The following is a 22500-nucleotide window of genomic DNA, read 5'->3' as shown; positions in this document are numbered from 1 at the left end:
GAGTCGCTGTTGTTGGTGTCGTACTTGCAGACAAGATGTCGTCGTCCACAAGGGTGGTTGTGGTGACGCGTTGTGTGTGTTATGTGTGTGTGTGTGTGTGTTGTGTGCATGTTGTGTGCGTGCGTGAGCGTTGCCTTCTCTCGCACACTCCACTTGTCTTTCTTTCATTTCGCTCACTTCACTGTTGCTCGCAGGTTTGTGGACAAGATATTCTCCACCCATGACACTGGCTCCTCCTCTGTTGGCGCCCAGTTCAAAATCAGGTATGTGTGTGTGTGTGTGTTGTGTGTGAGTGTGTGGCTGTGTCTGTGTGTGCGTGTACGTGCGTGTGCATATGTGGTGTTAACATGCGCTTGCTCGTTAACACGTGTGTGCAAGTCTTGGTTTTCCAAATGCGTGTTTGTTGTTTGTGCGTTTTCTGCATCTTTCAGCGTCCTGCTTGTCTTCGCACATGGCTCTTGCGTCTCCCTTTTGCACTTGTGCTCTCACACACACGTACATGCTTACACGCTGATGTAATTATTGCACACAACACACCGCACAATGCACACGTCGTTGGTGTGATCTGCCTGCTGTTCTTCGTTGTGTAGGAGCACTTTGGTGGACGGCAAAGTCATCAAGTGGCACGTGTCAGATGCAACAGGCTCCGACCGCTTCTTCACCATCACCGCCGGCTTCCTGCGCGCCGGCGATGTGATCCTGCTCACCTTCGACCTCACCAACCCGGAGAGCTTCGAGAGCCTGGAGACGTGGGTGGGCGAGGTGAAGAAGAAGGCGCGAGAGGACGTGCTTCCCGTGCTCGTTGGCTGCAAGTCGGACGGCGACCGCCAGGTAACCGACGACACCATCCGCGAGTTTGCCAAGCGCCACAAGCTCATGTACTTTGAGACGAGTGCCATGGAGGGGAAGGGCGTGGAGGACATGTTTGACCACATTGGCCTGCGGCTGATGGAGAAGCAGGCCAGCGTGGCCAAGACGGGTGCCGGGGCCGTGCGCGGGAACGGGGCGCCGCAGGTTGGCTGGCTCATCAAGCGCGGGTCGCGGTGGCCGCACAAGTGGCAGCGGCGCTGGTTTGTGCTGGACAGCAAGCAGCTCTCCTACTCGCGGGAAGAGGCGCCCAACAGCCAGATCCTCGGCTACCTGGACATTGACGCCGTGATTGGCGTGCGCGTGGAGTCTGGCGCCCCGCACTACGGGTTTTCTCTGCGAACGCCAAAGCGCACGCTGCAGATGCGCGCCGGCAGCCAGGCCGTGCGCAACCAGTGGCTGGAGAAGTTCAGCGACGTGATCCGCGTGGTGCCGGACACGCGGGTGAAGCTGCAGCACCCGCTGCCGGAGCTGTCGCGCGGGGAGGTGGTGATCAAGGGCCTCATCCTGCAGCAGAACCTGCCCGTCTCCGTGCACCACCCGCAGCTGGACAAGCTCTTCCATGCCAGCGACGCCTTTGAGTTTTACCAGTACGTGCAGTGCCTGAAGAAGCTTGGCGGCGGGCACCGCAATATTGTGGCCTTCCACGGCTTCACCGCGCTGCCCATCCCCGCCAAGCTGGAGAATGTGCCGGCAGACACGCTGACGCGGCTGGCGTCGATGGGGGTGAAGACCACACCCGCTGTCCTCCTTGACCTCTTTGAAACGCCAATGACATCCGTCTTCCTCACAGACACCCGGCCACGCACCCTCAAGCAATCCCTCACGGTGTGTGTGTGTGTGTGTGTGTGTGTCTGTGTCTGTCTGTCTGTCTGTCTGTCTGTCTGTCTGTCTGTCTGTGTGTGTGTCTGTGCATGAAGGTGTGTGACATGTGTGGGTGTGTATGAAGTGTGTGACGTGTGGGTGTGTATGTGTGTCATTGCACTTCTACGTTTGTTCGTTGTGTCTTGCTGCTGTCGCTGTTGCGTGCATGCTTACAACATACAAGCCCTCACCACCCATGACCACATCAACCACTTGTTGCCACAACTGCGCTCACGGTCAACAGGCCATGCTTGAGGTTGCCTCTGCTGTGGAGTACTTGCACAGCCACTCGATTGTACACACGGACATTGCGGCAAACAACATCATCTGCACGCGCGACCTCAGCCTGAAGATTCGCCTCCTCCCCTCTGCCCGCTCCTTCTCAAAGTCAAACGAATTCAAAGGCAGACAAGGACAGCCGGTACGACGCGCTCGTTTGTTTGTTTGTTTGTTTGTTTGTTTGTTTGTTTGTTTGTTTGTTTGTTTGCGTGTTGTGGTGATAACAAGACATGTTTGGTGAAGACTACATGTGCTCTGCCTCGTTTGTGCATGTGTTGTTGATCATCTTCTCTCACCAGCGCCAACCCGCCCCACACCCCTTCTCCCACCCAATCTTCGTGACGCGCGTGCGTATTGGTGGCAGGGGTACCAGTCGCCCGAGTCGCAGCGGGACCGCCCGTGGACGTCGATGGTGGATGTGTATGCGCTGGGCGTGCTGCTGTTTGAGATTGCGCACCAGCGGTCTGCGTACTTCTACCCCGGCAGCCCCTATGAGGCCGGCAGGTCCATCCAACCCGGCACGCGGCCCGACCCCGCGGAGACGGCGACGGCGGCGGCGCAGTGCGAGGCGGTGCAAGGGCTGATCAACGACATGATGAGCAGCGAGCCGGGCGAACGGCCCGTGCCGCGCAAGGTGGTGGGGGCGCTGCAGCGGGAGCTTGCCAAGATTGCGGAGAGCGAAGAGGCAAACGAGCGCGGGGGCGCGGAGTAATGGACGACACGGGATGCTGATGAAGTGAAGGACAACAGCATCGCAGTTGATGGAGAAAATACATGTGTTGCGTGCGTGTGTGTGTATGTGTGCGTGTGTGTGATTTGCCTGTGTGCGTGTGTGTGTGAATTGCGTGTGTGGTGTTTCTTGCAGTGTTGCTTGCTTCCTTCTTGCTTGCTTGCTTGCTCGTTACCGAAATCTGTTCTCTTCCCGACACCTTTGTTGTGTGCGTGGTGTTGTTATATGCGTCCATGTATATGAGCGATAGAGGTCACATGCGCGCCTTACGTATGTGTGTGAGTGTGTGTGAGTGTGTGTGAGTGTGTTGCCTGTACTGTTGTGCGTTGAGGCATTGCCGTTCCAGCCATCGCATTGTCAGTGTGTCGTGCATGCGCCCAACAAATAAACGGCACTTGATGCTTTCTGTGCGTTTTGCGTGCTCGCTATCCAGCTAGCATGTTTTCCTTGTACTCCGAGCTACAACGCTGACTACGACAGCGTGGGGACCAGAAGACATGAGACGGTACACGACCAGCGTGCCCACGGGCAAGACAACACAGCACAGGCCATAGCGAGGGAATCAGAGAGGGGGGGGGGGTCAAGAGCCAGGGAGGGAGAGGTGGAAGACGAGAAAAGAAGAGGGGGGGGGGGACGGAGACGACTTTGACACACACACACACACACACACACACACACACACACACACACACACACACACACACACACACACACACGCACACACACACACACAGCACAGCACAGCACAGCACAGCACAGCACAGCACAGCACAGCACAGCACAGCACAGCACAGCAGCCGCAAACTCATGACTTGGTTGGGATGAGCATGACGATGAAGCTGAGCCAGACGAGGCAGCAGCCCGCAATCTGCATGGGCCCGATGGTGATGCCGTGGAAGACAGCGTCCGCAGCGGCGTTGAGAGGAATGCCCACAACCGTGCCCAGCGACACAAACAGCGGGAAGGTGTACGCAACGCCAAAGTTGACCAGGAAGTTGAAGGCCAACGCAAGCGCAGCACTGCCGCACAGGTACGACCACGGCACAACAGCCCACTCAAAGGGTTCCGCATCCGTTTCTTGCAATATGAGCCAAAAGGGCCACACCAACACAATGTTGATGGCTGCGAGCGCCGCAAGCAGCGCCACGACCGTGTGCAACCCGGCATCGCCCAGCGTCACCTTGAAGAACACCTTGTATGTGGCGGCGCACACGGACGCGCCGAGCGTGAGCAGCACGCCGCCAGCGCTGACGCCGTTCACGTGCTGTGCAAGCGCAATCAACAACACACCGCCGATGGCAAGCGCAACCGCAAGCACCTTGAGCAGGGCCAACCGCTCGTGGAGCAGCAGAAGCGACAGAATGTACACCACGGCAGGCGTGGCGGAGAACACGGCCGTGACATCCGTCGCCGTGATCAGACCCAGCGCCTTCACATACAGGTAGTTGGCCAGCACCCACAACAGGCAGAAGGGCAGAACGAGGCGGAAACAGCACATCCGCGAGATGTGCGGCTCTGAAACCGGAGGAGCGCTTCCATACCCGGATGCCGGGGTCAGCTGCACAGCTGGCGCGTGTCCAAGCCAGATGCGGATGAACCCGGGTGGGAGGCGTGATTGCGACTGCAGGAACTGCCGTATCGCGTCTTGAAGCCAAGGATACGGGGACAGCACACGCGACGGCTTCGTTGATGGAGACGATGGTGTTGATGGTAGCAAGGGCGATGCTGCGTCCACGGGCGTTGCACTAACAGCAACGGTGGGCACCTGCACGCTCACAGCTCCAGCCTTGACGGTGTCACTGCCCGTGCTGATGGTGCTGGTGCTGGTGCTGGTGTGTTGAGGATTGTCGCTCGCGGTGGCTGGGGTCCGCCGGGAGTACGGCACGAGGAGGGCGACAATGGAGAGCACGAGCCAGCTCGTGGAGAACCACACGTTGAACAAGGGTGCGTTGAAGGTGGACGAGTACGTTGAGCGGGAGAATTGGGTTGAGCCAACCCAGGAGACGGCAATGGCCAGCACAAGCAGCGCTCGAAGGATCAAGCTGTACACGTGCACATGTCCACAACACACGCGCCCGTGGTGATGCGCGTGGTGGTGCTCGGAAGCATGTTCATGGTCGTGGTGATGATGGTGGGCAGTGTCGTTGGTGTGATGGTGGTGGTGGTGGTGGCTGTGGTGTGGCGTGCTGTCCTCATCTCCAGCCATCGTGCTTACACTGAACTCAGTTTTGTTTGTGTGGAAAGTGCGCAAGCAAGAGACTCGAAGAAGTTGGAAGCAAGAAGCAGCAAACAAGCAAGCAGCTCAGCCGCCCACCCCCCTTCCCACGGGCTTTGCTCAACAAGATGGGTCTGATCAGGCTGCCTGCGTTTCGGCTGACGAAGCTCACGCGAGCCCAGCGGCACAGTCAGAATGAAGATCCCGTGCAGCAGGCAGAGCAGACGGCTGCTGCAAGGCAAGCGCGGTGTTTTGTGGGCCTCTTTCTGTCTCCATGTCCTGCCCTACCTCGGTGTTCTGCCTCCACGTCCTAACCCAGTCTCCTTCACCGATCTTGCGCCACTGCCGCCCACCCATTACCAGGAAGGAGTCCGTCTTTGAGGATGTTGGACAGGCTGCCAAGGCTGCTGATGATGTGCAAACGAGCTTTGACGGCGCCCAACAGGCTGCCACCACACAGGTGAGCCAGCGAACAAACACCGTAACTTGTTTGAGTCTCCGCACACAGTGCATGTGTTTGTTTGCATAAGTGCGTAATTGTGTGTGTGTGTGTGTGTGTGCATGATGTGTGTGTGTGTGTGTGTGTCTGTGTGTGTGTGTCTGTGTGTCTGTGTGTCTGTGTGTCGTGCGTGCGTGTCGTGCGTGTGTGTCTGTGTGTATGATGTGTGTGTGTGTGTGTGTGTTGTGCGTGTGTGTCGTGCGTGCGTGTCGTGCGTGTGTGCTAGTACGAACATTTATGTGAGGTTGTTGCTGTTGCGGCCGTCAAACCAAACAGGGCGCAGGTGATTCACCAGGCTGCTGCTCTGTTTGTATGAATTGCTTTACATGACACTGGTGTAGACATCCGTTGTGCAAGGCAACATCACCGACGAAGTCAGGTGCGAGAGGACAAAGTGAACGGCGTGACGTGATGTGATGTGATCAGGCATTTCAGACGTCTTATCCTCTTGCTTTGGCTCAACTCAACCTCCCCCCCCCCCCGGCCCATTTTGTCAAACGCACAATCATGTCACATCTCAACACCCATGGTCTGTTTGTCGTTGGCAGTGAGCATCAACAAGCTGGCTTCCAAAACGCAGGCATGCCGGTCCATCTCACCACAGCCGCACAGGCCGCTGTGTCTGAGGTCAGTTGGCCATCTGGGGTTGACAAACTTGTGTATGTGTGTGAGAGAGTTTTGTTCGTTCGTTCGTTCGTCTATACAGCTGTGCTTTCGTGCCAGTGTCTGTCCTGGGCCACTGCCCTTGCCTCTGTGCCTCTGTGTCTATCCTCCTGCCCGATTGCACCCCTTTGCCATCCATGGCGCGACTTTGCCACAATCTGGTGGTCTTTTCCCTCCCCTGTCATCCATAACACCACACACATCTTCCCCCAAAGGACGACAATGCTGCGGCGTACAAGTCTGTGCTGAGTCTGATTGAGGACCGGATTGGCGGTTTCAGGGAGAAGGGGCTGGCACCACAGCCGCTCACGGATTACGCAAGGGCTGCATTCCACGTCACACAGGAGCAGCACGACGCGTTTCGCCTGCAGGTCTCTCCATCACAACTGCCGTGCACACACACCCCCCCCCCTTCACGTTGTGCAACTTGGCAAATGCGTCTATTTCATGATGACATCTGCACGCACACTCGCACACACACACACACGCACACGCACGTTATCGACAATCTTCATTCTTGATGTTTCTAACGTTGTATTAACCCCCGTCTCTCTTCCCTGTGCTCCCTTGTGCGTGCCAGGTCCCGAAACACGAGAAGACGTGCATTCCTGTGCTGCATGTGATGGTTGAGCGTGCAACCAACCTCCTCGACAAAGATGTCTCTGGAAAGTCGGATCCATACGTCATCCTTCGCCTGGTACATGGCTGTGTATGTGTGTGTGTATGCATGTCGGTGCCAGTGTCTGTGTGTCGGTGTGTGCCCGTGTCTGTCTGTCTGTCTGTCTGCCTGCCTGTCTGCCTGCCTGTCTGTGCATTGATACTCTTCCGATGCCACCCACTGCCTTCCATCTTTGGTTGACATAACATTTCCCACAACGTGTATGTCTGTGTCTGTGTGTTTTCCATGTTCAGTTTTCGTCTTCTGAGAACATCAAGCACAAGCTGCACGACAAACACGCGGAGCAGCACCAGGCGCACAAGTCGAGCATCATCCGCAATGACCTCAACCCCGTCTGGAATGAAGGTGCTGTCGATGCTGCACAGCAAAATGTTTATCCCCGCGCCTCTTGACAAGCTTGCTGTGTGGCACACCGACAATGATTGTGTTTATGCGTACACACAACATACTGCTTCACTTGTGCCACGGCACACACCCACCACCACCACCACCACCACCACCACCACCATCATCACGCACGCTGGCTCACGCACGCACACACGCACGCACACACGCACACACACACACACTTGTGCACATACGCACACATACACGTGCGCGTAATGCAGAGTTTACGTTTGATGTTGACACACCCGACAGCGCGCTGCTCGTTGTGGATGTGTGGGACAGCGACAGCGATGAGCACTTCTCTCTGTCAAAGGCGTCTCACGTACGTTGAACCAAGCAACGGGTGGTGACGACAAACAACAACAAAAATAACACCGCTGCTCTATCTCTTTCATGTTCACTGGCTGGTGGCCATGCCACCTGTGTCCTCTGCATCTCACGAGCCTGTGTGCGTGTATGCGTGTGCGTGTGTGTGTGTGTGTGTGTGTGTGTGTGTGTGTGTGTGTGTGCGTGTGTGTGTGTGTGTGTGTGTGTGTGTGTGTGTGTGCGTGCGTGTGCAGTTCAAGTTGACGGAATTCAAGCCGTGCCAGTTCGTCAAGGACAAAGTGCAGGCGCTTCACCACAAGGAGAAGGACGACTTCCTTGGCCATGCAGAAGTGAGACGCTCAGTGCACGTCATGTGTACTTGTTTGCACGCTGTTGAAATTGCGATGCACACATGCTGCGCACATGCGACACCTGCTGCAATGCTGTGACCCCCACAAGCTGATGCAATCATCTCTGCTCTACCCCAATGATTCTGTACACTTCAGCTCCCCGTGTCCGCCGTGCCAGTCGAGGGCACTCCGTACGTCATCATCATCATCATCTGTGTGTGTGTGTGTGCGTGTCTGTGCGTGTCTGTGTCTGGTCGGCTGCCTGGCTGTGCGTCTACCTGTCTGTCGACCTGTCTGTCAGTCAGTCCGCCTATCTGCGTGCCTGTGCCTGCTTGTCTTCTTCTCTGTCCCACTTTCCTCTGTCCGTTTCGTGCGTGCACCTGCAGTGTATCACCAACCTTCCTCCGTTTGCTTGCATGCACATGTTGGCAGCATCCAACTGCGGCTCCAGCCCCGCTCGTCCCGGTCAAGTGTTCGCGGCACCATCGAGCTCAAGTGCGTTGCAGACTGCTGGCAGTGTGGAAACATAATTTATGGGACACGTGTTTGTTTGTTTTTTTGTTTTTTTGTTTGTTTGTTTTTTTGTTTGTTTGTGTGAGTTTGTGTGAGTTTGTGTGAGTTTGTGTGTTTAGCTGTCTGTGTGGCAGTAGGCCTCTTCTTGCTTGCTGCCATTGCACGTTCCCCACAGGACTGCTTCCCCTAACACCCTCCCCCATCTGCCCCCTCGCACCCCCAATCACTGCCTGGCCAGGCTGTGGTGGACGACGAAAGCGCTCAAACCGGAGGACCGGGCGGTGACGCCGGCAGTGATTGTGGAGCAGCACCGTGCACTGCTGCACCGCCTCGTCGACTATGAGGCCGCTCCTTTCAACGGTACATGATGCCCTCTTGTCCCCCTTTGCTTGCGACCGTGGTGTAGATGGCGCACACGCCAGCAGACTGTCTCGCGAGGACGCACACAGCTTTTGGCACACCTGCAAACATTCCCCCCCTCCCGGTCCACCTCGTCCCTGGTCTGACACTTTGGCAATCACGCCTACCTCTGCTGCTTACGCCCTTGCTTCGTCGTCGTGTGTGGGGTCACCAGGAGATCGCAGCCGCGCCTGGCCGGGCACGTTTTCCACTCAGGCGCGCCACCTCCTGCGGCAACACGCCCTCAGGCACGCCATCACCCCATTTCAAGAGGTGCGTATGTGTGTGTGTGGTGGTGTGGGTGGGTGTGTGTGGGTGTGTTGGTGTGTGTGTGTGTGTGGTGGTGTGTGTGTGTGTGTGTGTGTGTGTGTGGGTGTGTGTGTGGGTGGGTGTGTGTGTGTGTGGGTGGGTGTGTGTGGGTGTGTGTGGGTGTGTGTGTGTGTGGGTGGGTGGGTGTGTGGGTGTGTGCATACATGCATGCGCATGCGTGTGAATGAGTGTGTGTGTGTGTGTGTGCGCGTGTGCATACATGCATGCGCATGCGTGTGAATGAGTGTGATATTTTTGTGTGTGGAGGAGGGGAGGGGTTCGGACATATACGTGTGTACGTGGTTGCTGTTCTGTGAGCGTACGACTACAAGGGCATGATTTTCACCCAATGTGCTCCCAATATGCCGATCCCTCACTAATGTCAATGCTCCTCGTCTTGTAATGCGCCATGCGAAAACCAACAGCTCGTTGCTCGCTTCCGCGTGTTTTCTGAGTACAACGTGCGCGAGCGCATGAACTTGGTTCCTCTGCAGCGCCTGCTCAAGGTGTGCTCTTCGTGTGTACGGGAATGCATGCATGCGTATGTGTGCGCGTGCGTGTAAACTGTACAAATTGTGGACCTGTCGGAAGCGACCAGCATATGCATGCTGTTGATAACGACTGTCTTGTTGACATCATTATGATGTATGACCTGTGGATGTGCTCGAGCACTTCTTTTCACGCTGGAACAACACGACACCCCGTCCACACAAATGTTCATGTGTGTACGCGTGTGCTGCCGATCACATGTACAAATGCAGGACATCAATGATCGGTGGGACGACACCACCCGGGAAACGCATCTGAACCCCAGCGAGCAGGAGGTGCAGAAGTTTGTGCTCGATGCACACACACACACACACACACACACACACACACATATGCAAACCACAAATACGTACACGTGCATACACAACAAGCACCTGTACAAATCCATGTTCACTCATGCTCGCGTGCACCTTCATTACCGTGGCGCGTCGTCGCTGCGTGCAGGCCCTCGCGCTTGCGATTGACCATACCGTGCAGGCGTGTCTGGAGATCATTGGGCGCCTCTTCCTTGATTTCAAGCAGGACGAAGCCGGCCAGATTGCTTTCGCCACCACCATCCTCACCCTCAAGACATGCTTTGCGTACGTGATGGCTGTCCTGTGTGTCGCGGGAGTAAGCTTTTGTGTGTGTTCTGCTCTGTGTGTGTGTGTGTGTGTGTGTGTGGTTGCGTGGGTTGCATGAGAGACTGTGTCAGAGTACGTGCAACTGGTTGCTGCTGCCTCCCGCTTGCCCACTCTGCTCGATGCACCCCCATCCGTATCATGTTCTCACCCGCGATGTCCTTTCGTGCACGTACAGAGCACCGCTTTGGCGCCTCGCTCCCGACAACACGGAACGCGTGCTCATCAACGAAGTCGATGCCACGATTCGCAACCACTTGCGTACTTTCTACGACCACGTCCTGTCGGAAGCCGCCAACTCTGAAAAGGTGTGGGCTTACACAGCTTTATTTATTTGGCTTGCTGGTTTCAGACATGATGTCACATCACATCAACGCTGTTTGAACGTCCCCCCCCCCACCCACGCTTACATGTACACCACTTCCCCCCTCCCCGCCCAATAACCACGTGCCTTGCAGGACTTTTACGGCAGTGACATTGTACGCCAAGTTGTTGCCATCAAGCGTCTCATCACAACAATGGCTGCAGCACGCCAGCTCTTTCGGTGCGTTGTTGTCATTGTACCTGTGGTCATGGGTTGTGCGTTGCGTTGTGTGTGCGTTGTGTGTGTGTGTGTGTGTGTGTGTGTGTGTGTGTGTGTTGTGGAACGTGTTTTAGGTTGATGTGTTGTGTGGTATGATTTAGGTTTGTGGCTGTGTGCAACTGTGTGTCGACATTGTGTCCGCGCTACCCAGGTCAGCTCACATGCGGCTTGGTTTGTAACTGTGCGCCCCTTGCTCAGGCCGGCGCTGCTGCCACTCGACTACGACTTGTTCGTCGTCACCGTGGATGTGCTTGATGATCCACTGGCCAAATCATGCCAGGTACCTCTTCAGGCGTTGATTTCTTCACCCACATAGAGATTCGTTCACGCACACAACACGCATACAACACGCATACAATGCGCGTGCAGCCTGCTTGCTAGCTCAGATCAATCTGCTTACACTCATTCCCTCACTCACACTCACTCATTCACTCATTCCCTCACTCACACTCACTCATTCACTCACTCACTCACTCACTCACTCACTCACACACTCACTCATTCACTCACTCACTCACTCACTCACTCACTCACACACTCACTCATTCACACACTCACTCACTCACACACTCACTCACGCGCACTCGCCTTCGCTCGTCTTCACTCGCCCGTGTTCAGGACATCCTGACCGCGTGGAACGCGTCTCACTCAACAGAGGAAGCAATGGCGGGCAAGTTCTCGATTGTGTTTGAGCTCTACTTTGCCCTGCGCAAACTGATCAAGAGCGAGTACCGTCATCTGCCCGAAGACCAGCTCTGCAAGGTATGGCGCTACCGGGCTGCTTCACACGTGCACAACACATGAAAAACGACATGTGCACACTATTTCTGTGTTTGCAGGGCTGGGCAATCGTTATCCAACCCAACCTATTTTGCCCCATATTCACATCTGTTGGTGGTGGTGGTGATGGTGGTGGTGCTGCTGCTGCTGCGGCTGTTGTTGCAGATGGAGATGCCAAAAGTCCACGATTGGTTCTTCCCCGTGCTCATCAAGTGGCTGCAGCTCGTCGCTTCAAACTCCCCGACGTGGATCCAGCGGGTGCGACGCCTGTTTGCCGTTGCTTCCCTCCATCTCGCTGTTCTGGTGAACAATTGCGTGCGACTTCTTGCGCCACACAACGCAGCATCCAAAACAACAGCCAAACGAAACAACGTTTTTCTTGGCCTCAACCCAGCTCACTTCTTGGCAACTGAATGTGGGCTGCGTTTGTCTCTCTGAACACCCATGATTGCTGTGCTGCGTGGTGGGTGCTGCAGGCACTGGAGTACGACGAGCTTCAGCCAATCACTTCTGATGTGCAGTTCAGCAGCTCTGTCGTCGACGTGTTCCGCGTCCTCAATGATTTGCGCGACGTGAGCCGGCACTTGTCTTGTTGCATATGTCGTTGCCACACTGCCCTGTACGATGAATGATAAGCGATTGTGCTGACCCACGCTACATTCTGGATGTGCACTCACGAGTACACAAACACGCACACACACATGTACACTCATGCACACCCGTACACACTCGTACACACGTACACACATACGTACACACATACGTACACACACGTCAACGAATACGCACACACACACCTTCCAAACCTGTGCGGGTGTTACTTGCGGTTTCTTCCGTCTCAATTTGGGCTTGATTGAACACAGGTGTGGACAAACCTCAACTTCCCGCCAACGTCGGATTTCTATGGGCCGCTTGTGAAGCTTCTGGCGGACACGTTGAGTGAGATTGCTCTCAACTACGTGCGCAGTCTTCTTGAGCTGACTCGAGACAAGGTTCGATTCGTGTGCGTCTCGTGTCTTGCGCACACACACACGCACACGTGCGCACACACAGAGTTTGGGTTTGTTTGCCGGGACTTACCCACGCGTGCTCTTGCCGCCACCCTGCCACTGCAACAACCAACCAACCAACCAAACAAACAAACAAACAAACAAACAAACAAACAAACAAACAAACAAACAAACTACCTTTGCGATGCAGTTCCAAACGTCAAGTCGCGACGGCACATTTGAATTGTCAGATACCATTTGTGTTGTTCTCAACAACGCGCAAGAAGTCTCATTCAAGCTGGAGGTGCGTGTGTGTGTGTGTGTGTGTGTGTTTGAGGAGGTGAACGTCGCTGGAGGGACACACGTTCCACATATGCGTGAGCACACTGTTTCTGCTTTCCTCTCTGCTCCTCTGCGCTTTCGCTCACCCGACGATCAATGCCCTTTGCGTATGCCTTGCTGCACTGGTGCGTTGCAATGCTCGTGATGGGAACCACCGTTGAGCAGGACTTTGCAGAAGGAATGAAGAAAGATGCACAGCAGGTGGGAGATTTATTTTGTTTCTTGTGCTGTTATGTCTCACCAACTCTTTGTGATTGGTGTTGTTCTGCCCTTGACCTAGCTTGCTGTGATGTAACCTGCACGCGTTGCTTTTTCATCGACACGGCTACACGTCACTCACCTCTCTCAACGGGTGTTGTACCATTTGTTTAGGCCAGCGATGTTTGGGAGCACGTGGATGCGATTCTGCAATCTCGACTGGCGGACTGCCACGTGTTTCTCAGCGTAAGCTACACACATGCTGTTGCTGAATGCGTACCCGCCACAACACGCACATGCTCGCGTGCATGTGCTGGGCGAGTGTTTTACGAGTTCGTTAAACGGGTGCTTCCTTCAGAACATATGACAGCAACTATCCCCCGTACCCGCCAAGCGCGTTGTTGTTAACATTCACATGTGGGTGGGGGCGTGGCATGACTTCTTTCACTTGTCTGTCTGCATGCAGCGGGTGTGCACGGCGGTGGCGCGGTGTCTTCGGCCCGAGATCCTCCGCACAATGGCCATTGCGGTGTTCGAAAGCGACCTGGGTCACGATGCCAGCAAAGGCGAGCAAGTGACAACGTCGGATATGGAAGAGGTGCTGTGCTGGTGCTTTGCTTGACCACTTTTTCGCGCAGTGCAGCTTGTCTTCGAAAACGCTCGCCTTGCATGAAGTGTCAGAGTGCATGGCAGACCAGCAGACCACCGCCTCACTCACTCACTCACTCACTCACTCACTCACCTCCTTCACTCCCTCCCTCCCTCCCTCCCTCCCTCACTCACTCACTCACTCACTCACTGTGCTGTGTTGTTGGGGTGTTGCGTGCTTTGCATTTTCCTGGTCTTGTCATCTTGTCAGGCGGCATCTGAGCTTTTGGACTTCGTTAACAACTCCCTCATCACACTCGTCAACGGCATCTACCAAGAAACCTTTCAAGTGTTCTTGCTGTCACTCTGGAACGTGGTACGTGTGTGTGTGTGTGTGTAAGTGTGGTTGATCCCGTAGCAAGGCTCTCAAGAGAACCAAATGCTTTTGTTCGGTTCTACCAGGTGTGTGAATGCATTGTGGACATTCTCGTGCCAACAGATGCGATGCTGGGCACGCAGCGACTGGACGACCTCTCCGCAACACAAAAGGCGCTGCTGGTTGTACTGCTGCAGGTACGTTTTGCCAACCCACCAGCACAATTTGCGCACGGTCCAACACACACACACACACACACACACACACACACACACACACACACACACGCACACACACACACACACGCACACACACACACGCACACACACACACACACACACACGCACACACACACACACACGTGCAGACGCTGGAGGACTTTTTCTGGCAAGATGGTGCCGGGTTGACAAAGGACCAGCTGCGCACAACGGAGTGGGAGCTGGCCACAGATTTGTTGGAGAAAGTTGCATGGGACACGTCTGACCTGGTACGCTTCATTGCGCGCGTGTGTATGCCCCTGTTTCTGTGCGTGTGGTGCACCTGCGCTCGCTCGTCTCTATAGTTTGCCCTCTGCTCATGTCCGCCTGCATGACCATTTGTTTTGATGTGCGCAGATTGCCGTGTTTTTCAAGGAAGAGGCGAAGATTCAACAGCGCGCGTGTACGTGATGATGATGCTGATGATGATGATGATGATGATGATGATGATGATGATGATGATGATGATGATGATGATGATGATGATGATGATGATGATGATGATGATGATGATGATGATGATGATGATGATGATGTGCCATGCACGTGCACACACACACACACGGCAGTTGTTTGCGTGCCGATTCATCTGCTTCACTGTGCTGGTGCACAACACTTCATGTGACAGCGTTTGAGGACGAGTACCACCGTGGTGTCGCCACATTCACGGCGCAGTTGGATCCCACCAAGAACGAGCTCCACGTCACCGTCGCTCACCTGGAGGTCCTACTGCTTGTTCTTCGGATAAAACAAACGCTTCATGTGCCTTTTTCATACTATGTGTTGCTGAGTCAGTGACAGGCACTTCTAATCTCGTCCAATGTGACGTCACACCACACACACACACTCTCTCTCTCGTAGAATCTGCCTGTGATGGATTCAAACGGGAAGTGCGACCCATACGTCGAGCTCGATGTTCACCCAGAGATGACGCCAGGCAAGGTCAGTGCTGGTTGCTGTTGCTGCTGTTGTTGCTGCTGTTGCAAGCGTGTGAATCTTACATGAATTGGTTGGTTCCTTGAGTCCAAACCCCATACAGATGCGCACGTTCACATGTGCAATCTTGTCCACTGACCACAGCAACGCACGTCCACCAAGTACAAGACGCGCGATGCCGAGTTCAACGAATCCTTCACCTTCTCCACGGATGCAGAGAGTACTGAAGACTTTGTTCTGCACTTGGTGGCAATGGACCACGACCTTTTGTCAAGAAACGGTGTGTGTCTGTGTCTGTGTGTGTCTGTGTGTGTCTGTGTGTGTGTAGGTGGCGAGTTTAGTGACTTCGATATCCGATTTGGTGGTTGTGGTCGCTGTATCACCACTGCACTGTCTGCGTTGTCGGTTTACCGCTACCTTTCTCCCGCCTCTGCTGATCATGACGGCTGATGTCTCGACCACAGACTACATTGGCGAGTGCTTGCTGTCCTTGGAAGAGCTGCAAGATGCTCAGCCCCACCAGCTTCGCCGCTCGTTGAGGCGCGCGCCGGCACGGGACAAGGCCTGGCAGGTGTGTGCATTTCGCCATTGTGTCGAGTTGTTGGAGGAGCTACTTGTTGGTGGTGTGTGACACTGTTGCGAGTCAGGCATCAGACACCCCTGACAGTGAGTGAGGTGCGAGGCCAATCGGGACCGTGCCGAGACAGTTGAGTCGCGGCTGCACCTTGTTTTACCCAATGACCTCTTTCCCGTGCCCCTCTTCTCACCTCCTGACTCTTTCGTTTTCCTTTGTGTTCCATCCAACCCTGCAGGTGTTGCGGCTCATTGAACGAAGAAAGCGGCGCGACAAGACGGCCTCACACTTTGCGCACAGCCGCTCACACCTGAGCTCAAGCCACTGACCAACTTGTGTGGTGTGGTGGTGCGGTGGAGAAGACTGACAGCCACAACAAGGTCACGATGATGCGATGTGATTGTAGAATATTGCATAAATCTTCCACATAATTTTCACTCCCTCCAACAAACCAAACAACAACCACGACGATGATGAAGTTGTGTGGTGTGCTGGCGCTGGTGATGCTGGCGTCTGCGGGCGCTGCCACTGCCAAGAAGACCCTCTGGCACCAGCTTGACGCCTACTCCTTTGAGGTGTGCACACACATTCGCATGGTTGTGTGTGCATGTGTGTGTCTGTGTGTTGGAAAGGCAACGTTTGTGAACGTGTCACATGACAGAAGACCGTGAATTGTTTGTTTGCACACGACTTGCACAAAGCCTGAAGCTGCTCGAGCACCTGAAACTGCACGTTGCAGCCAACCACCTCAACAAAACCCGAAACTAAACCTAACCAGGACCTTTCTGAAGCAACAACAACAGCAACAACCCCTCACCCGGCCCATACATCGGCCCACCATACTTTGCATGTACTTCATTGACAGGACTTCAAGCTGGAGTTCGGAAAGACGTATGCCTCCCATGAAGAGCACGAGTACCGCCGCAGTATCTTCGAGCAGGTGCGCGGTTTCGTTGATGCAATGCTTGCGGCAGTACAGTCTGGCTGGGCATGTTTGCAACAACGCCTCCCCCCCCCCAGCCCCCTTCACCCCACGGCGGGTACCGTGTGCAGCCTGCACAACCACGCTCCAACGCGCCGTGATGCTATGCTGCCTCACTCTCGGAGATATTGTCTCTTGCAACCCTTGCCCAGACCCTGGCCACTGTCAAAGCGCACAACCGGGATGAGTCCAAGACCTGGAAGCAAGGCGTCAACCATATGTCCGACTGGACCGACGAAGAGGTGAGTTGTGTGTTTGTGGTGTGTGTGTGTGTGTGCGCGCGCGCGCCTGTTGTGGCTGCGTGCATGCGAAGCTTTCTCGTTTTGTGTTCTGTCGCTGAATGTTCCTTGCTTGCCTTCTCTGCCACACTCACGGGTGTTGTGACGCTGCACATACGCTCGACGCAGTTCAAGCGCCTTCTTGGATACAGCAAGGATGTTGGCTTCAGCCTGCACCGCCCGACTCCCCCAGATTTCAAGAGCAACGTCGACCTCGAGTCACTTCCCGATTCCGTCGATTGGCGCACAAAGCACGTCGTGACAACGGTCAAGGACCAAGGCCAATGCGGCTCGTGCTGGTGCGTAGAATTCCACAGCAAGAGAGAATCGCAGTGACCACCCAAGGCACACTACTGTGTGGATTTGAACGCCGTTGTACTGGGCACTACCTTTACCAGCACGCTTACACTCGCTCACCCACTCACCCACTCACTCACTCACTCACTCACTCACTCACTCACTCACTCACTCACTCACTCACGTACACACTCACTCGCTTACTCGCTCACACACATACACACACACACCCGCTCGCTCACTCGTTGTGGCCCAGGTCTTTCGCCTCTGCAGAGACGCTGGAGAGCCAGGTTGCCGTGAACAAGGGCTATCTTGAGGTGCTCTCTGAGCAAAACATTCTCGACTGCACCCCAAACCCACAAGAGTGCGGTGGCTTTGGTGGCTGCCAAGGCGGCACCGCTGAGCTTGCTTACGCGCAGATGGTCAAGAACGGTGGCCTGCAGACGGAATGGACATACCCTTACATCTCCTGGAAGGGCGACAACTACAAGTGCTCCTTTGACAAGTCAAAGTCCGCCGTGAACGTCACCGGTTACGTGAAACTTCCCGCCAACCAGTACGAGCCCCTCATGGAGGCTGTTGCCAACAAAGGCCCAATTTCAATCAGCGTTGAAGCCATCCATGTACGTGGTATTTGCTGGAGTGCATGCACCTCTGTGTGTGTGTGTGTGTATGTGTGTGTGTGTGTGTGTGTGTGTGTGAGTGAGAGACCTTGGTTGCGTGCCAGGTGCTTGCGGAGGTGATTGGCTGTGTCATTGTATCCCGCAGTTGCTCACTGGCAACTCCAATGCCATGTGTCTTGAACATTTACCTTGTCCTGAGCTCACCAATCACCATGGCTGTTAATCTCAATGTGCGTGCTTTGCTGTGCTCATAGTGGAAGAACTATGAGAGCGGTATTTTCAACGGTTGCAACCAGACCAACCCGGACATCGACCATGTCGTGCAACTGGTTGGCTACGGCACCGATAACGGACAGGGTTATTGGCTCGTGCGGAACAGCTGGACACCTCATTTCGGTGAAGGTGGTTACATCCGCCTCCTGCGTGCATCCAACGAGGTGAGCACTACACCGTGGTCATTGTCCCTGTGATGTGCTTCCTCTTGTTTGCCTTTCCCGTTTCTGAGCTTTGATTCCCGTTTCTGACTTAACCTTTGTGTTTTGTTTTTCCCCCTCTGATGATTGCTTGCTTCGTGTTGCCGCAGGGTCAGCGGTGTGGCATTGATGTCAAGCCCCAGGATGGCAGTGGGTGCAAAGGTGGCCCACCGACCGTCAAGGTGAGCTTGTCTCTCCTCACTACCCTTGTCTGATACACAACGTGTTCGTGAGCACGTGCCCTCGCATCGTCTCATCAGTTGATTTGGTTGCTTGTCCACTTTGCGCACGAACTCTGTTGTCACGTGAGCGACTCTTTCCCCTTCTGCTTCACTGTTGCTCACACTGTGTCTCATATCCCAACCCTTGCAGGCCTGCGGAACCTGTGGTATCCTGTTCGATTCAGTGTACCCAACGCTTGGCGCGTAACTTGCCTGCCGCTTGCTGATCCGCCCTTCAGCTGTCTTGCTTTTGTGTCTGCTGAATGTGTTTTGTTTCATGCATACTGTGTAACTTCTCGCCATTTGTGTCGGTATACCTCCTTTCTTGGGAATGATTTTTCGTGCCGTGCAAGAGCTGCGTTGGCGTCACAATCAACGAATGTCACTGACAGTCTGTAGAGATAGAAAGCAAGGGTGTGTGCTTACTGTAGGCAAACGCAACAAACAAGAACACAAGGAGAATGAACAAGCACAACAAGCTGCTGCCAAATCAACTCGGGCAGCACGCTCAAACAACCACCACATCTGTGCACACACAGTCAACAACGCTGCCAAGGCGACATGGGCAGAGTGTGCATGAACACAAACAATCTAAACAATGAGCAGCATGCATACATGCGCGCAGAGCAATGCTAGGCATGGCATGAATGCTTGCAGGCAAGCATACACAACAGACTTCACAACACTGCATGGCACGCGCACATGGCATCCGTCAAGCATGGCGAGCATGCACACACACACACACATGGCACACAACTCACGTGTGTAGGGGAAGGAGGAGAGGAGAGGCAGTTGGCACACATGCATGCCAGCAGAGAGGAAGGAATGTTTTCCAACGGAAAAACAACAAAGCAGGTGTTGTTGGCAAACAAGACAAAACCACACGAGAAGGCAAATTAGGAAGCACTCAACACAAAACAGAAACTCACTGACTCTCAACACTCCCCCTCAACTGCCTTCCTCTGCTCCGTCTCAGCCGTCGCTGTTCCCACCAGTCGTGGAAGGTGCTGCTCGAAGGTCTGCTTGTCCAGTGCCTTGGTCAGCGCGTCGGCAACCATCCGTGTGCCGGGACAGTGCTGCAGCACAATGGTTCCGTCGGCGATGAGCTCCCGCACGAAGTGGTGGCGTACCCGGATGTGCTTTGTGCGCGGCCTGGTGACGTGGTCGTTGCCGATGGCGATGGCCGCCTGGTTATCTGTCAGTATCTTGGTGGCTCCAGCCTCGGGCTCGTCGAGGTCCATGAGCAGCTGCCGCAGGAAGACGACGTCCTGCGCTGCAGCGGCGATGACCATGTACTCGGCCTCAGCGGTGCTCAGCGCAACCGTGGGTTGCAGCCGACTGCTCCAAGACACAAGACAGCCGTTGATGTAGCAGGTGAAGCCCGTCGTGGAGCGGCCTGTCAGCTGGTCTGTGCCGAAGCTGGCATCGCTGTAGCACACAAGGTCCAGCGGCTGGTCCTTGCACGTGCCGCTGCGTCGCTTGAAGAGGAGGCCGTGCTCGCTCGTCGCCTTCAGGTACCGCACGACGTGCTTGGCTGCCTGCCAGTGGACCGTCGTGTAACGGTCCATGTAACGGCAGAGCAGTCCGCACGCGAAGCTGACGTCTGGTCTCGTGCGGTTGGCCAGGTACAGGAGCGAGCCCACGAGGTTGCGGAAAGGCAAGCGTCGGTCGGGCTGCTCGCTGATGCTGGAGGCGTCGATGCCAACACGCATGGGCGTGGACACGCTGGCTGCGGCTGCCAGGTTGTAGTCGTTGACGATGTCGTTGATGGCCTGTGTCTGCGCAATGTGCAACACCCCGTCAGCTGGTGACAGCGGGGACTTCAGGGAAGGCCTGTCGTGTCTCAACAGATTATGAGACCCAGCCACTCCTGATCATCATCGCTACTTGTCTCACACTCGCTTGTGCTTCTTCTCTCCCTTCTGCTTGTTCCCCTCTCTTGTTTCTCCATCACCCTTCTTGAGCGTGCAGCATGTCTGACCCGTCGGACCACGTCGTTTCCACGCCAGGATTCAAGATGGACCTGCCCAAGTTCTCTGGCTCGCCCGGCACCTTTCATGCGTGGAGCATTCGCATGAAGATGGCGCTCAAGCTCCGCGGCGACGACGTCTGGGCAGCTGTGGAGGCAGGAGCATCGTCATCAGGAGGTCCAAGCTCAGCGACACGCTCAAGTGCAAGGAGACCGACAGCAGGAGATCACGCCAACCTCACCGCTTCAAACCTCATCGCGTCCACGCTCTCAGGCTACCCCCTTCTCCTCTTCACCAACGGAGAAGCAGACGTCAACGCCGGCCAAGGATGGGCCCGGCTCAAGGACCACTACGCTTCGCAGGACCGCCTCCGCATCGCAGAGCTCAAGGAGGCGCAGCTTCACGTCCCCTGCGGCAACCTCGCCCGCTTCTTCGAGCGACACATGGAGCTGCAGCAGCAGTTGCAAGGCGCAGGCGTGCGCCAGGACAACGAGGACCTCTTCACCATCGTCTGGAAGCAGCTGCCACGCTGGACAGCCCCGCTCACGCTTCCCTACTTTGCCAGTGGCCGCTTTCCCTCCCTCCTCGAGCTCAGCATCAGGCTGCAGCAGCTGGAGCAGCAGATGCGTGGTTCACGCACACAGCCGCAGGCAGGCGGCTTCATGGCAAGCGCACCGCCACGCAGAGGTGGAAGACGCGGCTTCTCCAACAGCAGCAACAACCACGGACGCCAGGGACGCAACAACGGCGGTAACGGCAACAGCAACGGCAAGGGGCGCCGCTTCCGTGGCAACTGTCACTACTGTGGCAAGTATGGACACCGTGCAGCAGAGTGTCGCAAGAAGCAACGCGACAACGGAGCAACAGGCTTCACTGCACAGGCACAGCATCAACATGGTCAAGACGCAGCAACCTTCGTCGCTGCCACAGCTACTACACCCACGCAGCTGCATGACCCACTCACGTGGCTTGCAGACACGGGTGCTTCACACCACCTCACCTTCGTCAAGGACGCCTTCGTGGAGCTGTCACCGCACCTGCAACAGCACCATCCACGCCACATCACTGCGTTTGGCGGCACACGTGTGCCCGTGCGCGGTGTTGGCTCTGTGCTGTTGCATGCACGCACGACGAGCGGAGCTACGATGCAGATTGTGCTACAGGAGTGCCTCTACGTGCCCGAGGGCCAGGCCAACCTCATCGCCCTCGGTCGTCTGACCAGGGACAGCAGCGGCAGGCCAACGGGCCACTCGCAGCGTGATGGCGCTGATGGGCACTACGTGCGCTTCAGCCACGGAGCCGAGGTCAAGCTGAAGGAGCGCAACAGCCTCCGGTGCTGGCCCATTGTTGCTGTTGGTCCATCCACGGCACACGGTCTCACCGCTGATGCCTGCAAGCAACCACAGCAACCCACAGCAGCTCCTGCAGCCCAGAGCAAGGCACACACACCATCGATGCATGAGGTGCTTGGCCACCGCAACGACAACGACGTGCAGCAGTACTGCAAGCTGATGGGCATCGACGATCGCAACGCCATCAGCAGCAAGCAGTGTACAACGTGCGCAGTGACCAAGAGCACTCGTCACAGTGTCAGCAAGCACGCGGAGCGCACACAGGTGCCCGGCGAGCGCATCCACGCCGACATCGTCGACTGGACCGCGGACTCACCCACGGGCAAGCGCTACAGCCTCGTCATCGTCGATGAGGGCAGCAAGCTCTTACATGCAGTCCATCTCAATGCCAAGAAGGACGCAGTTGCCGCGTTTCAGTCTTTCCTGCGCGAGACCAAGCTCCCCATCTCGCC

General features: G+C 55.7%; 6 protein-coding genes across 6 annotated transcripts in view; 4 read left to right on the top strand and 2 right to left on the bottom strand.

Moving 5' to 3' along the window:
* The window catches only part of PTSG_01401 (serine/threonine protein kinase), a 3477-nt gene extending 328 nt beyond the window's left edge, over window positions 1-3149 (top strand). Inside the window, exons 2-5 of the mRNA XM_004997319.1 lie at window positions 195-263; window positions 591-1695; window positions 1976-2152; window positions 2375-3149. Coding sequence (XP_004997376.1) covers window positions 195-263; window positions 591-1695; window positions 1976-2152; window positions 2375-2722 — 1699 coding nt within the window. The 3' untranslated portion in view covers window positions 2723-3149. The remainder of the gene's footprint in view (window positions 1-194; window positions 264-590; window positions 1696-1975; window positions 2153-2374) is intronic.
* Window positions 3150-3545: 396 nt separating this feature from the next.
* PTSG_01400 (uncharacterized protein) lies at window positions 3546-4946 on the bottom strand (the record flags this gene model as incomplete). The annotated part of the gene is made up of 2 exons (XM_004997318.1): window positions 3546-4370; window positions 4506-4946. The coding sequence occupies 2 exons, from the start codon at window positions 4944-4946 to the stop codon at window positions 3546-3548; spliced, it is 1266 nt and encodes a 421-aa protein (XP_004997375.1).
* Window positions 4947-4975: 29 nt separating this feature from the next.
* PTSG_11723 (uncharacterized protein) lies at window positions 4976-16279 on the top strand. The gene is made up of 36 exons (XM_004997317.1): window positions 4976-5193; window positions 5319-5415; window positions 5796-5833; window positions 6003-6081; window positions 6333-6488; window positions 6698-6814; window positions 7030-7141; window positions 7405-7505; window positions 7744-7839; window positions 7996-8030; window positions 8272-8334; window positions 8591-8712; window positions 8927-9024; window positions 9486-9566; window positions 9822-9884; window positions 10054-10190; window positions 10408-10537; window positions 10688-10773; window positions 11011-11092; window positions 11431-11574; window positions 11758-11850; window positions 12069-12164; window positions 12456-12584; window positions 12793-12885; window positions 13089-13124; window positions 13296-13367; window positions 13588-13719; window positions 13981-14085; window positions 14172-14282; window positions 14453-14572; window positions 14700-14745; window positions 14971-15065; window positions 15204-15284; window positions 15423-15558; window positions 15743-15849; window positions 16091-16279. The coding sequence occupies exons 1-36, from the start codon at window positions 5084-5086 to the stop codon at window positions 16178-16180; spliced, it is 3489 nt and encodes a 1162-aa protein (XP_004997374.1). The 5' UTR covers window positions 4976-5083; the 3' UTR covers window positions 16181-16279.
* PTSG_11722 (uncharacterized protein) lies at window positions 16273-19185 on the top strand. Its single transcript, XM_004997316.1, has 8 exons — window positions 16273-16427; window positions 16718-16792; window positions 16987-17076; window positions 17242-17411; window positions 17666-18032; window positions 18287-18469; window positions 18616-18687; window positions 18878-19185. Exons 1-8 carry the CDS (start codon window positions 16323-16325, stop codon window positions 18932-18934), a joined length of 1119 nt encoding a protein of 372 aa, XP_004997373.1. The 5' UTR covers window positions 16273-16322; the 3' UTR covers window positions 18935-19185.
* A 476-nt stretch (window positions 19186-19661) lies between these two features.
* On the bottom strand, window positions 19662-20607 carry PTSG_11721 (uncharacterized protein; the record flags this gene model as incomplete). The annotated part of the gene is made up of 2 exons (XM_004997315.1): window positions 19662-20546; window positions 20587-20607. 2 exons carry the CDS (start codon window positions 20605-20607, stop codon window positions 19662-19664), a joined length of 906 nt encoding a protein of 301 aa, XP_004997372.1.
* Window positions 20608-20698: 91 nt separating this feature from the next.
* Window positions 20699-22500, top strand: part of PTSG_11720 (uncharacterized protein) — a gene marked incomplete at both ends in the record, with an annotated part of 4221 nt that continues 2419 nt past the window's right edge. The window contains one exon of the mRNA XM_004997314.1: window positions 20699-22393. Within this exon, the coding sequence (XP_004997371.1) occupies window positions 20699-22393 (1695 nt within the window). The remainder of the gene's footprint in view (window positions 22394-22500) is intronic.

The sequence above is a fragment of the Salpingoeca rosetta genome (assembly GCF_000188695.1).
Source record: "Salpingoeca rosetta unplaced genomic scaffold supercont1.4, whole genome shotgun sequence".
NCBI lineage: Eukaryota > Choanoflagellata > Craspedida > Salpingoecidae > Salpingoeca > Salpingoeca rosetta.
This window is presented reverse-complemented; position numbering and strand designations above follow the sequence as displayed.

Excerpts from the sequence above, each read along its gene's own strand:
- PTSG_11723 (XM_004997317.1), top strand. The coding sequence starts at position 5,084 with ATGGGTCTGATCAGGCTGCCTGCGTTTCGGCTGACGAAGCTCACGCGA. Across the intron at positions 9,025-9,485 it reads CCATCACCCCATTTCAAGAG|CTCGTTGCTCGCTTCCGCGT; the intron begins GTGCGTATGTGT and ends GAAAACCAACAG. Across the intron at positions 15,850-16,090 it reads CACGGGACAAGGCCTGGCAG|GTGTTGCGGCTCATTGAACG; the intron begins GTGTGTGCATTT and ends CCAACCCTGCAG.
- PTSG_11722 (XM_004997316.1), top strand. The coding sequence starts at position 16,323 with ATGATGAAGTTGTGTGGTGTGCTGGCGCTGGTGATGCTGGCGTCTGCG. Across the intron at positions 18,033-18,286 it reads TCAGCGTTGAAGCCATCCAT|TGGAAGAACTATGAGAGCGG; the intron begins GTACGTGGTATT and ends CTGTGCTCATAG. Across the intron at positions 18,470-18,615 it reads TCCTGCGTGCATCCAACGAG|GGTCAGCGGTGTGGCATTGA; the intron begins GTGAGCACTACA and ends GTGTTGCCGCAG.